Consider the following 18,282-nt stretch of genomic DNA (forward strand, 5'->3'; position numbering starts at 1 on the left):
TCTTGAAAGTGGCTAAGGGAGATATCTGATTCTGGAGGAAGCCTTTCCTGAGGCTGTTCTCCAAAGTCCACACTGTTAGCCCTTCTTAGGGAAAAGTCAATTGGGAAAACTATGAAGGCACACATGATTCTCTCTCTCTCTCTCTCTCTCTCTCTCTCTCTCTCCTCTCTCTCTCTCTCTCTCTCTCTTTGTGGAGCTTGTAGTAGGAATCTTAAAGGTTCTTATTAATGAACTCAAACCCAAGGCCAGGTATTGGGGTGAATACTGGAAGATCAGAGAAGCAGAACAAGCTACAGTTTCCTCACCTCGCCAGTTCCTCAGCTGGTCTTTTTTCCTCAGACTGGAAGCTGCTGTGTCCTCATCCCAATGGCTCTCAGCTGAACTGTGCTGCTCCAAAGCCTAAAAGCTTAACCAGCCAAATGCTTCTAGTTTCTGGTCTTCACGACTTATATATCTTTCTACTTTCTACTGGAGCTGAGGATCGAACCCAGGGCCTTGCGCTTGCTAGGCAAGCACTCTACCACTGAGCTAAATCCCCAACCCCCACACATGATTTTCATAACAGAATACAGCTGATAACAAGCCAAATAACACCAAAAGCTTCTTGGAATTTGGCTGCTTCTGGAGGAAATCCTTGATCCCTCCAGGTAGTGACTTTGCCATAACCAGCTGAGTTCTTATGATATACTCCTGCGGCCCCCAGCAGTACAGTAGACTTCCTGCATGACTAGGGCTTTACCAACACCGGCCCTCATCCTTAGGAATTGAAGGCTTAGAACTCTGTTCATGAAATACCTAAAACCTCACATTAATCCCCAAGGGAAACTTTTAAATAGAACCATTTCCTTTTCCTTTTTTAAAACATTTTTTCTTTCTTTTTCTCAAACTTTGGGTCGAATTTGGCCAATGTTTCAGATAAAGGATTCCCTGTGGGGGACAAGAGAAGACTGGCAGAACTAGAGATCAGGAGGGTGAGAACTGCCTCAGGAAGCAGGAACAGAGACCAGGACCAAATTAGGCAGTCCCACGGTTTCTTTTCCAGCAGGTAATTTTAGAGTGGCCCAGAACTATGCGTCCTACATTGATAAAGATAGTGAACATTTAGTTGGATGTGGTGGTACACTCACTCCTTTAATCCCAGTACTGGGGAGGCAGAGGCAGGTGGATCTCTAAATTCAAGGCCAGCCTGCTTTACAGAGGGAGTTCCAGGAAAGCCTAGGACTGAAAGATCCTATGCATTTAAGGATTGCTCCTAGTACCTACTACATTTCAAGAAATTGCTTTGTGGCATTGTGCAAGCCTTTCTAGACTTGGAGATGTTATGACTCACGGGATATTACCACATTATTATATTATTATTATTATTCATTCATTCATTCATTTATTTATTTTCAAGACAGAGTTTCTGTGTAATAGCCCCAGCTGGGATTAAAGACATTTTTGTGCTAGCACATCATTAAATTTTAAGCCTGATGTGGTGGTGGGGGCACATCTATTAATTCAGCACTTAGAAGGGGAAGGATAAAGATAACGGGTTCAAGGCCATCCTCCTCTACGAGGTGAATTCGAGGCCAGCCCTAAAGCTGGCCCCAAAAAACAAAACAAAAACTATCTCCCAGCTGGGCAGTGGTGGCGCACGCCTATAGTCCCAGCACTCGGAAGGCAGAGGCAGGCGGATCTCTGCGAGTTCGAGGCCAGCCTGGTCTACAGAGCTAGTCCAGGACAGGCACCAAAGCCACACAGAGAAACCCTGTCTCGAAAAAAAAAACAAAAACAAAAAAACCAAAACAAAAAACTATCTCCCTAATCAAACACAAACCCTTCCAATTTTCTAGCATCCTCCAGTCCTGTCGGAGCTGTCCGGAGGCTCAGAACCAGCAGGAGGCGCTCTAAGGTAATGCAGAGAATAATGGAGGCGCGGGGATTCCGAGCACCCAATTCCAGCAGTCTCAATGAGCCCTACATTCAAGTCAGGCGCTAGCCTGATAGGCCACCCTTATTAAGCAGCTGGGCGACCGCGTGACCCCTGGCGCGCTCGGCGATTGGCTCCGCTCGTCTGACTCTAGGCTTTGGCGCCGAGCAGGCCCCGCCCCTCGTGAGCGCGACCACAGTCCGCGCGTACGGAGGTGGTTCAGGCCAGCCTTCCAAGCAAGGCTCCTCCGAGCCGGACCCCCAACTAGTTCGCAGCCAACCATACGACCAAACCGTGTTATCACATGAAATCCTCCAGGGAGGGCCGCGGGGGAGTGAGCTTCCCGACGCGACAGAGCGGGGCTGGCCGTGACTCCCCCTGCGATCTGCGGCGATTCCGGAGTGGTTCCGCCCGACCGCGGGCTCCGCCTCCGCGGCAGCCGCCATTTTGTTTGGGCCACAGGAGAGCGAGCGGGAGCGAGCGGAGCCCAGAGGGAGGGGGCTCGCCTGCGGCTCTCCGGTCTCGGCGGCCGCGCTCTTGCTGCTCTGAGGTGAAGCCTTCTCCCTGCCGGGGGGCGCGGAGCCATGTACATCAAGCAGGTAGGGGCTGGCGGCCTTCGTCCTCTCGGGCGGCGAGAGGCGGGGTGTCCCGGCGCGACCCGCGGGTGGGTCCGAGCCGGCCGGGGCATGGCGGAGGGCGGGGAGGAGCGGGTCCCGGCGGTCCCCTCAGGGCGCGGCGCTGCGCAGCGGAGCGGAGCGCCGGGAGCGGCGGCTCCACGCAGAGGCCCGGCCTTGTCGGGCGCCGCGGGCTGCGAGCTCGTGAGGGGCTGTGGCGGGCCGCGTCGTCCTGCAGGCATGGCGGTGCGCAGGCCGCCGCGGGGAAGGCGGCCCCGGGGCCCGGGCAGCGCCGGCGGCCGTCACCACCTCGCCTTTGCCGGCCTTCCCCGAGAAGGGCGGGCCCCGTTGCAGAGCGCGTCGCGCCGGATCACTCAGTTGTTTACTTCTGTCAAAATGGTCTTCCCGCGCGGGAGTGAGCCGGTGCGCTCGCGTCTGGCCACGTTTTTCTGCTGGACGTGTCAGGCTCTTTCAACATTGACCGCTTGGGCTGGTCTGACTGAAAGGTGCCCCCCTCTGAGCTTGGAGTCAGGCAGGCCGGGAGCCCCTCGCCGGCTGCTGCACCTTTAGTATAGCGAGCGCTGCAGTGGTCGGTGTTGCGGGTGACTCTGAACGCCTCTTCATTTTGAGAGCTGCTCCTCCCCCATCACCACTGCACTAGCCGGGGCTGCAGATACTCGGAAGGGCTTTAGCAGGTCCTTCGCGTGCATGCTCTAAAGCAAGTGGAATGTTGCTGTCTTGCGTGAAATGAGAAGCGAGAAATGGAAAGAATGTTGCCATAGGAAGTTCCTTCTGTGTGTATTCTGAAGGCTGTCCCTTTTTTACCAGGTGATTATCCAGGGTTTCCGAAGTTACCGAGATCAAACAATTGTAGACCCCTTCAGTTCAAAACATAATGTTATTGGTAAGTGTTCTTAGTTTTAATGTCAGATTTAGAATTGATAGACAAGTGTGCTCTGTCTCTAGGCCTGAGACGGAAATGTCTTTGAACATTAAGCATTTCTCTATGGAATTTCTTTCTCTTTTCTGCACCGATGAATTGCTTATTTTATGGAATAAAATGTTTGGGTCACTCAGTCAGAGGTAAATCATTTTGGGAGCTGGTGGTGTAGGCTCAGTAGTAGAAGTGCTTGCCCAGCATGTGGGGGGATGTTGATTGAGAGCCTTTTATGTGTGAGAGGGTGTTTTCAAAAGCTTGAAGTTGTGATGACTGGTACTTAGACGTTTGAACTGCTTTGTTCTGTTCAAGGGCTCACTATTGCTTTCTTTGAAAGGTGGCTTAGGCACAGGCTGTCCTCAGTCATTCCCTGGCCAATTTCTTGGTGAATGTGAGTTTTCATAGTAGACCTGTATTGTAAGGCTGTTGGAAAGATTAAGAGAAGGTATATGGTTGTTGTCATTAACAGTGCTTAGTTACTAAGATTTTTGTTTGCTTAAAGTCTCTACTTTGCTGTTAGAGCTGTTAACACATTCTGCTGCATTTTTAAAAGAGGATGAAATGAGTGCTTTTAGACATCAGAAACAGAATGTAGTATTGACAGTTTGGCTATTACAGGATCCTTGTTGCAGTTTGCTAGATTGGTGGCTTAGAGAGTTCTGGAGGATAGAAGTGTGTGTGTGTGTGTGTGTGTGTGTGTGTGTGACGAGCATGATTGAGTTCTGAGGAGGCCTCATTTCTGCCCAGTTGACAGCTAACATCTGCCTCAGGACCTCATCCAGCCTTAGTCACCTCCTAATTCAGTCCATGGGATAAGGGAGGTTTGCATGCAGAATCAGTTGAGGGGAATGATGAATGCTAGTGTTCATAGGAGGTCTTTAGAGAGTCAGGCATTGTGTAAAATAAGAAAGGAAAACCAGGTGTGGTCCCTTAGTTCCAGCTACTTAGGAGGCTAAAGTGAGAGGATTGCTTGGGTTCAGGGATTCAAGACCAACCTAGTCAGTATAGCAGGACCTTGACATTAAGTAAGAACAAAAATTGGAGGGTAGCCTTTTTCTGCCCATGGTACACGAGCTGCAACCCTTTGTGGGAATAGAGGAAACTGTTCTGTGTTCTAGCCACAGAAGAGTATTAATTGTGGGGATAGAGGAGCCTGTTCTGTGTTCTAGCCACAGAAGAGTATTAATTGAATCAATACGCTGTGGAAGTAGCAAGGTTGTACTAATATTTTGTTGCATTTTGATTACAGGAGCTTTCAGATGTTTGCCAGTCCGAAAATATTTAGAAATGGGGAAAAAGAAACATTACTAGATTTTACATTAGTTCTTTTACTTCTAAGGTGAATAACACCTTAATGTTTTAGTTACATGGTTTTGTAGGTGATCTGTGAGATAGTGGACCTTATCTGGAATTATGTGTCTTGAGGTCTGTTAAATATCTTTGAGTTGCTTTCAGGCTTTGCTCAAAACATTATTGTTTGTTTTGAGAGGAAAGTAAGAATTCTTTAATGTTTTAACTAAGATGTACTTAAAGTGGCTTTATTGGTACTTTTTTTATTAAGATATTTTAATGTGAGAAAAATGAAAAGTTATTAATGTGAATAAAGTAGAAAATAATAGTTATGTAGTAAAATTGACTTTTAAAATAGTTAGGATCTAGAGAGATGGCTCAGCAGTTAAGATCACTTGTGGAGTGCCCATTTGGGTCCCTGCACCCAAGTAATGGTTTACAACCATCCATAACTCCAGTTTGAGGCACCAGCCACACACACACACATGATGTACATTCATACATGCAGGTAAAATACTCATAAACAAATGATGAAATAAGTAAATCTTAAAAAACAAACGAACTAATACTAGCATCCCACTTTTGTTTAATAATTTTGATTTAAAAAGATTTGAAAGCAAATATCTCTTGTGCTGATGTTTGAATCTGTGATAGCCCAAATACCGTTTACCTTGTCCCCAGTCTTCAGATATAACCAAGTACCCAGTGAAGATTAATTAGAAGGAAAAAAAGTTGCCCTCCTTAGCCCATACAAACACTTTTTTCTTGTCATTGTTCCCTAAAGCAGTGTAGTATGACAGTTACATAGCATTTCCTGGCAGAGCACAACAAAAGAACCAGAGTTCTAATCTCTTATTTAACCATAGCATTGGATATATAAATAATCCAGAGAGGACCTGGTGTTTGTATGTACATGTTATCCCATTTTATTAAAGGGATTTGAGTATACTCAGATTTTGGTATCTGTGCCTGAGAGGAGAGCTCTCTTAGAATCAGTCCCCTATGGATATTATGGATGATTTTATATACTTTTTAGGGTCCCTTCTGCCAGCCTTTTAATAAGAAGTATCTGTTAATATAGGACATTATGAGAAATCATGAAAACTAAAAGAAATTAAATTGTAATTCCATTTAGAAATGATTGTTCTCTGTCTCTTTTAAAATTTAATTCATTCTTGCTTTCATTTTGAGGCAAAGCTGCACTATATAGCAGCACAAGCTTGGTCTTAAATTTTTGATCCTCTTGCCTTGGCCTCCCATGTGCTGGGATTACAGGAATATACCATGATCTGCTCCATAATTGTTAATAAGAAAAACTGGGGGCTGGTGTGATGGCTCAGTTGTTAGGAGCATTTGCTGCTATTCCATAGAACCTGAATTGGGTTGCCAACACCCACATCAGGTGGCTGACAACCACCTGTAATCCAGCTTCAGGGGATCTTTGGGTTTCCTTGCATGCACGCACGCACCTGGCACATAGATACACATAAATAAATGTTAAATAAAATCTTGTGTTAACCTTGATTTTTCTGGAAGACAGAAAAGTCAGGCTTTAATGGAAGGTGCAACCTAAGGGCAACAGTGATGTGGAGAAGCTGATGCCAACCTTTTCTTTGATTTATTTTATCTTTTCTGTTGCTGTGATAATACTATGACCAAGGCAACTTCTAGAAAGAGTTTATTTGGGATATACAGTTTCAGAGGGCTAGAGTCCATGACCATTATGGCCAGAAGCATGGCTGCAGGCAGGCATGGGACAGGGACAGTAGCTGAGTCCTCACACCTTGATACACAAGCACAAGGCAGAACTAAGTGGGAATGGCACTGTAGGTTTTTGAACCCTCAAAGCCTGTCCCCCTGTAACACACCTCCTCCAAAAAGGCCTCACTTCCTAACCCTTCCCATACAGTTCTACCAGCTGGAGACCATTCTCATTCAGACTACCACAGTGTGTGTGATTGCTTTGCCTGCGTTTGTGTCAGTCTACTATGTGCATGCTTTATGCCTACAAAGTCAGAAATCTCCTGAAATTGGAGTTAAGACGTGGTTGTGAACCACCATGTGGGTGCTAAGAAGTGAACCCAGGTCCTCTGTAATAACAACAAGGGCTCTTAACAACTGAGCCATCTCCCCAGCCCATGGTCTCAGTTTTTTAAAGAAGACACATTTGGTTTGTTGTCATGTTGAGTAACTTCCAAACAGATTTTCTGGACCTGCCATGCTTTGGATAGGTCAGAAGAGAGAAGCCTGGTGAGGGATTTGTCCACCAATGGCTGCCATTCATAGGTCATAGTTTACTACAGAAGGCATTTATTCCTTCAGGCTTTTGGAATGTTTCGCTCTGCATCCAAAACTCTGAAGGAGTTGTGGAGTTACAGCTTCCTTTAGTTATCCACAGGCCTGGCTTGAATGTATCTCTGGAATAGGCTGAAACAACCTATTGGTTGTTTCCCAGTTGGGAGCCTATAGAAACTGTTGACTTCAGAATTCCATAAGTGTGTAGTCTTACTTAAGCTTTATTAAATGAAAATGGGTTCTTTCAACATGTTGACAATCAGCTATTTTTTTCACCCAGAATGAAAGTTTGTTTTTGTTACTTGAGGCAGGTTTTTTGTTTTTTTGTTTTTTTGTTTTTGTTTTGTTTTGTTTTGTTTTAAACTTTGTATCCCTGGCTGGCCTGGAAGTCTCTAGATCAGGTTGGCCTCAACCTTGGCTGTAATACTGCTTCTGCCTCCTAAGTGTTAGGATTATAGATGTGTACTACCACACCCAGCTAGAGTAATTTTATTTTTTATATAGTCTTGTATAGTAGCCCAGTCTGACATCAAACTCAAGGTCCTGCTGCCTCAGTGCTGGAGACTGAGCTGATGTGAAACTTGCTGCAATCCTCCTTTCTTTGCCTTCTGAGTACTAGAACTACAGGAATGTGCCACTGTGCCTAGCTCAGCATAGCTCTTGAATGTCTTTTCTTTATTAAATGTCTAGCATCCTTTAAGATTTTAGTGTTTTATTCTATGGATAGGAATAATGTGTGTGTGTGTGTGTGTGTGTGTGTGTGTGTGTGCGCGCGCATGTGTGTGCGTGCATGCACGCGCGTGCAGAAGGCATTAGAATTCCCTGCAGCTGGAGTTACAGGTGCTTGTGAGCCACCTGATGTGGGTGCTAGGAAACAAACTTGGGTCCTCTGCAGGAGCACGGTGCTCTTAACCATCTCTCTAGCTTCAATTGTCATTTTAAGTACTTATACTTACTTGATGATCTTTTCAGCTTTTATTTAGAAATAATTTTGACTTTACAGAAAAAGTTCCCAATGAGAATGAATGCCTAGTTTCAATCATTGTACTTTTTTCTCATTATACTTTTTAATCCCTCCCCCCCCATGTGCATCTTTTGCCTCTCACTTCAATGGGTATTTTGCAAGATAGGGATATTCTTGTAGTCATTATCTCAAATAAACTTAATAATATCTCTTTGGACCATGAAACTATTCTATTTTTAAATTTATATTTTATTCTATGTATATGGGTATTTTGCCTGCATGTCTGTAACACGTGCATGCATGGTGACTGGAGACTAGAAGAAAGTATCAGATTTCCTGGAACTGGAGTTACAGACAGATGTGGGTGTTGGGAACTGAATTCAGGACCTCTGGAAGAGGAGCCAGTGCTTTTAATAATTGCCTTGATACTTAGTATTTATAGATGAGTTTTACCTTTAGTCTGATAGTTACAAAATGATTTTTCTATTTCTAGTAGTCTTTGCTTTTTATCACTTGACAGTAAGCAAGAGCTCTCCTTGTTTTTCTTACTATTACTGGTATAAACTAATGGGTTAGTCCTTCTATTAATCATCAAGGTGGCAGTTTGGTACTTATATTACCTAGGATTTGGCCCGTGAAAGCCAAATGTGGAATTGCTGACATTCAAATTCAGGTAGTGAAAAAAATGCCTTACAGAGCTCGAGAGGTAGCTCAGCAGTTAAGAGCATGCTCTGCTTTTGTAGGGAGCCAGTCTTCAGTTCCTAGCACTCTTGGCTCAAACTTGTCCAGAGTACACACACACACACACACACACACACACACACACACACTTATAAATAAGATTTCTGCTGGGTGTGGTAGCACACTCTCAGCGGAGGCAGAGGCAGGTGGATCTCTGTGAGTTATGAGGCCAGCCTGGTCTACAAAGCAAGGCCCAGGATAGCCAGGGCTACACAGAGAAACCCTGTCTCGGAAAAAAAAAAAAAAAAAAAAAAGAAGTGAAATATCTTTTAAAAACATGCCTTAAAGCAGGCATGGTGATGCACACCTTTATTCCCTGAACTGGGAGGCAGAGGCAGGAGGATCTCTTTGAGTTTGAGACCAGCCAGGGCTACATAGTGTGAGGCCCTGTCTCAAAAACAAAAACAAAACACACAAAAGAAGTGCACACCGGGCGGTGGTGGCGCACGCCTGTAATCCTAGCACTCGGGAGGCAGAGGCAGACGGATCTCTGTGAGTTTGAGGCCAGCCTGGTCTACAGAGCTAGTCCAGGACAGGTTCCAAAGCTACAGAGAAACCCTGTCTCGAAAAACAAAAAAAACCAAAAAACAAAACAAACAAACAAAAAAGAAGTGCCTTATAATTATCTCCACTTTTGTGATTTCATTAGGCTTCATCAGTGTGTAGGGTTGATCATAAGTAGATAGCATGAGACAGTTAACAATATGTGAATCCAAATTGCTAAAAATATCATGTATAATTTACTTAAAAATGTTCATGCATTTTTATGTTACCATTGTCAGGTAGCATTATCCATTTAAACTATTGGGGAGAGCAAAAGAATCAACTGTCTGAGGGAGGCTTAGTGGGTAAGGTGCTTGTTGTGCAAGCTCGAGACTTGAGTTCAGATTTCATACACGTACAGAAGTGGGGCCTGTAGTGTGTATCTGCAGTCTTAGCACTGGGGCTAGAATTCAGTTGTATGGGGCTGGTAGCCAGTCAGGCTAGCTGAAACAGTGAGCTCCAGGTTCAGTGAGAGGCCACCTCAAAAATTAGGATGAGCAAGAGAGGAAGACACCTGTGTTGACTTTTTTTTTTTTTTTTTAGCTGAAGATCGAACCCAGGGCCTTGCACTTGCTAGGCAAACGCTCTACCACTGAGCTAAATCCCCAATCCTGTGTTGACTTTTGTATTCCATGTGTGTGCATGGGGGTACACAAACACAACACACACTGAAAACTAACAAAAAGAAAAACTTTCCAGTCAGGTGTGGTAGTGCATGCCTATAATGTCAGCACTTGGAAAGCCGAGGCAGCAGGATTACAAAATTAGGAGCTAGCCTCCACTATGTGAGTACCAGACCAACCAGGGCTGTGTAGGAAGACCTGGTTTTAAAACAGAACAAGCAAAAACCACCTAAAAATTATATAAAGATTAAATTTAGTAGGTAATTACTGCTCTGTTTCTTTCTTTTTGGTTTTTCGAGACAGGGTTTCTCTATGTAATTTTGGTGCCTGTCCTGGATCTCGCTCTGTAGACCAGGCTGGCCTCGCCTCCTGAGTGCTGGGATTAAACGCATGTGCCACTGCTGCCTGGCTACAGCTCTGTTTCTTTTACCCACCACTTTTTAATTTCAATATTAAAGTATTAGGAAGTTGCATTTAAAATTTTAAAGTAGAGGGCAGCCATACCTGGGAGGAGTGGAAAGTGAATGTGCTTGGGGTTCATGGTGTGAAATTCCCAAAAAATGTTATGGAAATTTTTAAAAATAGATTTAGTAATTTTAAGTTGACTTTTTTATATGAACTAATCTGTACTTTTTGAAATTTTATAGTGGGCAGAAATGGATCTGGAAAAAGCAACTTTTTTTATGGTAAGTATAGATTTTTGGATTTCAACTATATGAAGACTCAAGTGATGTGCATTGGTGTTTTGCCATGGGTGTTGGGTCCCTGGAACTGGAGTTATAGACAGTTGTGAGCTGCCATGTGGGTACTGGGAATCGAACTGGAGTCCTCTGGAAGAGTAGTTAGTGCTCTTAACTGCTGAGCCATCTCTCCAGTCCTCAATAGTTTATTAAAATGATTGATTTCTGAGATTATATCTGCATGAAACCTAAGAAGTCATACATAGTTGTGGTTTAGTGTAGCGGGTTAGCGAATGTAGACCTGAATTGTCTGTCTTCGGTCTGGCTTTGTGAGAAAGCAGAAACACTTGTTCAGTGTATATCTTGGATGGATTCTGAGAGGGCTAGAGCAGTGTAGTAAAAATACTGATACCTGTTTGAAGATGATAAAAATGTATTAAGAATAACATGCCTTTTAACAAGTCCTCTGAGGAGAAAAAAATCAGTGGAGTTGGACTATATAAGGAGGGGTTTAAAATGTTAGCTTAGTTAATAGTGCTTATGAAAACAGGGTTTAGTAGGCGTAAAGGTTCTGTCCCTTTGCACATGTTCCTGAAGGATACTGAAAGCGCTATAATGGTTGTAATTTGGTGGTGGTCAGAGAGCAGGTGGAAGTAAAGCGTGCATCTCAGACCCCAGGGAAAAGAGGACAGTGCGAATCCACCCATCCCAGGTGATGGTGAGTTGCAACCAGTCTGTCAAAGAACATAACATCATACATGAATGTTCCCTCCCTCATGTTCTTATACTGATGTTATTTTAGAGATCTCTTGGGTAGATCTGGACCAGAATAGCTAAATTAACCATATCTTGGACAGTGAGTGGTCCATCAGTCAGGTATTTTGTATGGAATGTAGGGCTAGTTCTCACAGAAGTGTGGTATAAACAGTGCAGTAGGAGCTGGGAATTTGAAACAGTTCCCTGTATTTCTTAGTTCACAGAAATATGTTCAGCTTTAGCTGTATATCATTGTACTGTTATTAGGAAAGAGGACTTTTTTTTTTTTTAGGTGATTAAATCCTTGTGTAGCCTGTTTATGTAGTTTGTTATTCTATAGTACATGGCTTTATAATGTTGACCTAATTAATCAGTATAGTATATACTTTTATTAGGGAGTTGACCTACCTTCTCTTTTTTTTTTTGATACTTGAATGTCTTTTTATATTTCAGTGAAAGCTTAGTTTCTTGATATATCATTCTCCCTACCGAATAGTCTGATATACTGGAAAATTGTCTGCAATCATTTTGTTTATATGTGAAACAGTTTATCTGCAATGTCTATTACCTGATACATTACATTCTGTTAAAATACAGGGTTATGAATAAACTGTAAATCCTCCTTTGGAATGTACTAATAGCCTTATTTTTGTGTTTTTAGCCATTCAGTTTGTTCTCAGTGATGAATTCAGTCATCTTCGCCCGGAGCAGCGATTGGCTTTGTTGCATGTGAGTGAGACTCTTTAAGACATTGTTAAGTATTTTTAAGCATACATTGTCAATTCTTGCTTTGAAAAAAAAAAAAAAAAATTGCTGGCAACTCACTCTGTAATTGCAGCTCTTGAAAGAAACAGGATTGCCTTGAGTTTGAGGCCACCCAGGGCTTTCACAGTTCCAGGCCAACTTGAGCTACAGTTTGAGATCCTGTTTTTAAAAAGGGAATTGGGAGAGGAAGGACTGGAAAGATAGTTCAATAGTTAAGAGCACTGGCTGCTCTTCTAGGGGTCTTGGCTCTATTTCCAGCCAGATGGTGGCTCACATGGCCTGTATCTCCTTTTGGCCTCTGGGCACCAGGCACACACATGGTGTGTGATGCATTTGCAGGCAAACACCTGTACACGCAAAGTAAAGATAAATACATCTTTTTTAAAAAGCTCAAGTTACAAATACTTTGTGAGCATGATGTAGTATTAATTCCTTAAGTGTGCTATTCTGTTATAAAATTTATTGTACTACATCAGTGCCAGATAAATGCCTAATAATTTCATAATAGTTAGAAGAAAGTTATATACATCATTCCTTCCATATGAACTTTTTCAGATTTTGTTTTTTTAAAATTATTGTGTGTGTGAATGTGGGTACATGTGCCAAGGTGTATGTATTATTACGGTCAGAGGACTTTGGGGAGTTGGTTTCTCTTCTTGTGGGTTCCTAAGATAGAACTCAGGTCAGTAAGCTTGTATAGCAAGCACTCTTTATTTGGTGACCCATCTTGCCAGCCCTGCTTTGTTGCTTTTTTTTGCTTTGTTGCTTTTTGAGAGTTTTCACCTTGTTGCTCAGGTTGGCTTCATACTTGCAATTCTCTTACCTTCGCCTCCCACATGCTAGAATTAGAGGTGTGAACCACCATTCCTGGCTTTATAAGTTTTATTTGTGTGTATGTGTGTACATATGCTTGTGCCTGCCTGCCTCTCTGTTATGTGTATCAAATGAGTGCAGGTTGCTTGAGAAACTAGAGAGGGTATTGGATTCATTGAAACTGGAATTTCAGGTGATTATAAACCACCCTGTGTGGGTACTGGGAACTGAACCTAGGTCCTCTGCAAGAACAGTAGGTGTTCGTAATCACTGATCCATTTCTTCTGCGCATTTACATTTCTGTAAGACTAGTGGTTCTGTGGACAGGTGTGCTGAGGACAAAGAAGAATTGCAGATTGGGGAGCCTTAAAATACACAGCTGGAAGCTGGGCATTGGTGGCGCACGCCTTTAATCCCAGCACTCAAGGCAGAGCCTAATATTCCACAACAGATCCCCAGCACTACGAAACAAAACCTATAAGGAAAGTTGTTATAAATTTTATTAGGATAAGAAATTATAAATGGCCATAATGAGACACCACAATTTAGCTTGTTTACATATTGTATATAATTAGTTTTAAGATCAGATAATAAGATTGCACAGTATATCTAAATGATGTTTTTTACATATAGGAAGTCCTTTTTAATCAATGATTTTTTTTCCTTTTTGTTTTGTGTTTGTAGCCCAATAATCAAAACTGATACAGTACAGTACACTCATCAGGCTTCTCAGATTGGCATTAAAAGAACTAATCTTTTAGGTGGGGAGAATGTGTTGGGGTAGGATTAAAGGCCAGATGTCAAGATCAGGTGTTTTCCTCTGTTGCTGTCTGCATCATTTTTTGAGGCGAGGTCTCTGAGCTCCTGGGTGTCTTTCTCTGCCTTTGTTTCCTGTCCTCCAAATACTGGGGTTACAGACATGGCTATTGTGCCCAGCTTTTATGTGAGTGCTGTTTATCCAGACTCAGGTCCTCACGCTAGCTTTGCCTGCACTTCCCCATTTCCAGAAAATAAGTAGTGATTTGATACAATGAATGAGCTGAGCTGAGTAGATATGATATGATGGTAAATTATCTGGACTTGGTGTGTGTAGTTGTGTCATAGAATGGTCTGAATGTGACACCTTAGATATGTGTATTTCTGTTAGCAGATTTAAAATCACAAACTATGCCTCATGTGTTTAAAAAATAGATTTTCAGTAGTCATCACATAATTTCTTAGGGTTCCTTTCCAGTATCAAGATGAGGCTACAAGAAAAGATCCTTAAGGTATATTACATATTAGCAAATTGGTAGAATTAGGTGACTGCAGGCTATTGTGCCCTAATAAAGTAGCCCCCAGAAAGTATGTCTGCAGTAGCGTTGTTGCTGTGATAAACTACCTAGCATAAACAACTTCGGGGCAAAAAGATTTATTTTGTTCATAGTTTCATAGTCCCTGGTCCTTGTTTCTATTGCTTATGTCGCATAATGAGTCAGAGCATCATGGGAGTGGGAATGTCTGACAGATGCTACTCATCTCATGGTGGACAAGAAGCAGAGCTGGACATTGTGGCACACACCTTTAATCCCAGTACTTGGGAGACAGAGACATGATGGATCTCTGAGTGGGAGGCTAGCCAGGGCTATATAATGAGACTCTAGTCTCAAAACATGAAACAAAAGACAACGGCAGAGACCTGGGCCATAATCAGCCCTCAAAGATAGGTCCCTACTTTTAGTTTGGCCCTGCCTCAAAAATAGTGGTCCCATGAAGGCCCAAAACTTCAGTATGAGTCTTTTGGTAGGAATACTTCATATCCAGATCATAACAATATTTTGTTTTTATATTTTTCGTGTAGTTCTTATTCAGAATAAAAAATATTTAGTAAGGAAGTTTTGTCATTCTGTTTTAATGCCTTTAATATTTGGCACTTAGGATGTGTACTAGTGTGGTAGAAGTTTTTCCTCCATTGAGTCATGCTTGGTATGCACTAAGCTTTGTATGTGTTGGGGCGGGGGTTGCTTGTCTTGAGAAAGGGTCTTACTGTGTAGCCTAGGCTGATGTTGAACTAAATAAAAGTCAATCTCCCACCTCAGTCTCTCGAAGGCTGAGATCACAGGTGTACACCAGTGTGCCTGTCTGTGCTAGACTTTAAAATGGTATTAAGTAATATAAAAATACCACTTATGTTAAAAAAAACACCATTTTTTTCATGTTTTAGGAGGGTACAGGTCCTCGTGTTATTTCTGCTTTTGTGGAAATCATTTTTGACAATTCAGACAACCGGTTACCAGTAAGTGATAGTTAATTTTTTAAAAAAATAACAATGTTGAGAATTTTATGCAATGGCTAATTCTTCAATGTTTAAAACTGTAAGAACTGAATACTTATAATTTAGTTCATTTTAAAGTAAATAAGTAGTTTGTCTATGGATTTTGTGTTTAAATTTTAATAACTACTCTAGTTAACAAAGGAGTATGTAAAGCAATTGTAAGAAAAAAATTTTCCTAAATATTCATAGTATCATCTTTAGAGAGATTGTTGTAATTCAAAATAGTTGTGATCCAGGACTTTAAAATGAACTTATTTAAAAAGTTGTCTACTTGACTGTCTTTGGGCTTTTATTTTTTCTTAGATTGATAAAGAGGAAGTTTCACTTCGAAGAGTTATTGGTGCCAAAAAAGATCAGTATTTCCTAGATAAGAAGATGGTCACGTAAGCATTTGTCTTTATGTTTGTTCACAAAAAAACATGAGATAAACTACCTCATATTCAACAATCGTCAGTATGAACATGCAGTCCTTGGTTTCTCTGAGAGAGGGTTCAGTTTCTAACCTGTAGTTCCTAATGCTAAGTAACTCAGCAGTTAATTTGCTTATTGTTAGTTGCTTTAAAATTATTTATCTTGAAATTTTCATTGTTTGTTAACAGGAAAAATGATGTGATGAATCTCCTTGAAAGTGCTGGGTTTTCTCGAAGTAATCCCTATTACATTGTTAAACAAGGAAAGGTAAAACAGTTGTATGTCCTTTTGTGTCGAGATTACTTTTCTTGATATTGATTCCCCCTGAATGATTAAGTTTGAATTGTTGGTTCTAATTGTTAAGTTGGAACAAAAAAACTAGTCATTACTGTTTTATATTCATTGATGTATTTTGTATTGAAGTTAATGTTTTTCGGGGCTATGAAATACCAAATATATCTGGGTATTTTTGTTTATTTGTTTTTGTAGAAAGACCTGGCTGTTCCAGAAGTCAATATGTAGACCAGTTTCTCTGGTCTCAAACTAACAGAGAGATCTGACTGCCTCTGCCTCTCTAGTACTGGAATTACCAGCTTGTGCCATTGCTGTGAGATGTTCTGTATGTTAAATGTGTTGCTCTGATTGGTTAATAAGTAAAACACTGATTGGCCAGTAGCCAGATAGGAAATATAGATGGGACAAGGAGAAAGGAAAATTCTAGAAAGACAGAGGCTGAATCAGAGAGACACTGCCAGCCGCCACCATGACAAGATGTTAAGATACCGGTAAGCCACTAGCCACGTGACAACTTATCAATTTATAGATTAATAAAAATGGGTTAATTTAAGATATAAAAACTAGTTAACAAAAAGCCTACTGCGGCCATACAGTTTGTAAACAATATAAGTCTCTGTATGTTTACTCAGTTGGGTCTGAGCGACTTGGGGGACTGACAGGTGAGAGAGATTTGTCCTAACCATGGGCCAGACAGGACTAAAAAAACTCTTAACTACATGCCATCACTGGGCACTAGCTTTATATTGCAAGAAATACATCAGTAGATTAAGTAGGTCTTGTTTATTAGTGACCTAGTGAGGTAGAATTTATTGGAAAACACTGACTTTTGGAAGTTACAGTGATCATATCTAAGATTATTACATAAGTTCTATAAAAATTACATTTGAAGCTGGGCAGTGGTGGCACATGCCTTTAATCCTAGCACTTGGGAGGTAGAGGCAGGCAGATCTCTGTGAATTTGGACAGGTAGTAAGTACTGTTACATAGAGAAACCCTGTCTTAAAAAACAAAAAACAAAACAAAACAAAAACAAGAAGAAAAATTATGTTTGAAAAAATTACTTCCTAAAAGTAATGTTTCATTTAGTTTATTATAGAATTAAAATATTAAAAAGCTTATGTAGATGTAACCGGCTTGTTAAATAAGAAACACAGAACCAATTGCAGAGTAAAAACCACGAGGTCAGAGCAAGAGTGGAAAACCTTACCCTTCACTGCTTCTGCTGTTCTTCCTCTCCGCCCGAGACCTACTTCTGTGCGTCCTGTCTATTTATAGACTTTCTGTCCTGTTTTCTCATTGGTTGTAAACCCAGCCACATGATCTCCTCATCACTGCCTGTCTGTACAGACCTCCAGGTTTTCTATGGTTGGTATTGAGATTAAAGGCGTGTGTCTGCCATGCTCGCTGTGTCCTTGAACACACAGAGATCCTCCTAGCTCTGCCTCCCAAGTGCTGGGATTAAAGGCGTGCCCCACTACTGCTCAGCTTCTGCTCTGGCTTGCTCTGACCTCAAGGCAACTTTATTGACATACAAATAAAATCACATTTCAATACAAATAAAATATCACTATAAGCTTACATTGCAAAAAACATACCGTAATGCTAAATAGCATTTTCCCTTGAAATTTTTTATCAGCTAGACTATAAACTCTGGCTGATTATTCTACTGTTTTCTCATATAATTTTCATCTCAGAATGTATCCATCAGTAGATTTTGGAGTGGGGACACGAATCTTTTTTTAAGAGTATTGTTCGATATGTGTACTTTTGATGAACCTTAGTTTCTTAGCTCAGAACCAGTTGTTTTTTTTTTTTTTTAATGTAAAAGTGTAAGAATAACAATTTCTTTAATGCAATGGTAGTATTTTGATATCTAATGATTTGTATTAAGTGACATGCCATTTAGATTCTACCAGTATCTCTGTCTATTAAAACATACCATTCTTGTTATTTTTTTTGTAACTTAAAATTTTAAATTATTATTATGTGTGCATGGTGTGAGGATACATGGTGGTATAACTTACATGTGGAGGTCATAGTGTAGGGTCTGAGAATCTAGCTCCCAGCCACTACCCAGAGTTCCTCAGAGAAATGCTTTCCAGGAGTGAAGGAAGAAAGATTTCTATAATAATTTCACACACGAGCAAAATGTTCTTCACTCTATCGTGCTGTTTATTGTTCCGTCACTAACAAGCTTCCAAGTTTATATACAGTAGCTTGTTGGCAATAAGAAGGACTGCAGGGTTATTTCTCAGGATCACAAGTGTTCTTTGTAGATATGATAAAAGGCACAAGTAAAAGAAAACGTGTCAGCTTAATTGGCAGCC

At 41.5% G+C, this 18,282-nt stretch overlaps 1 protein-coding gene across 1 annotated transcript in view; it reads left to right on the forward strand.

The window, feature by feature from the left end:
- The first annotated feature begins 2,336 nt into the window (after window positions 1-2,336).
- Window positions 2,337-18,282, forward strand: part of Smc3 (structural maintenance of chromosomes 3) — a 39,700-nt gene continuing 23,754 nt past the window's right edge. The window contains exons 1-7 of the mRNA XM_036172513.1: window positions 2,337-2,511; window positions 3,355-3,430; window positions 10,567-10,605; window positions 12,017-12,084; window positions 15,137-15,208; window positions 15,551-15,630; window positions 15,847-15,925. Of these exons, the coding sequence (XP_036028406.1) occupies window positions 2,497-2,511; window positions 3,355-3,430; window positions 10,567-10,605; window positions 12,017-12,084; window positions 15,137-15,208; window positions 15,551-15,630; window positions 15,847-15,925 (429 nt within the window). The 5' untranslated portion in view covers window positions 2,337-2,496. The remainder of the gene's footprint in view (window positions 2,512-3,354; window positions 3,431-10,566; window positions 10,606-12,016; window positions 12,085-15,136; window positions 15,209-15,550; window positions 15,631-15,846; window positions 15,926-18,282) is intronic.

Source organism: Onychomys torridus, chromosome 1, assembly GCF_903995425.1.
Source record: "Onychomys torridus chromosome 1, mOncTor1.1, whole genome shotgun sequence".
Classification (NCBI taxonomy): Eukaryota; Metazoa; Chordata; class Mammalia; order Rodentia; family Cricetidae; genus Onychomys; species Onychomys torridus.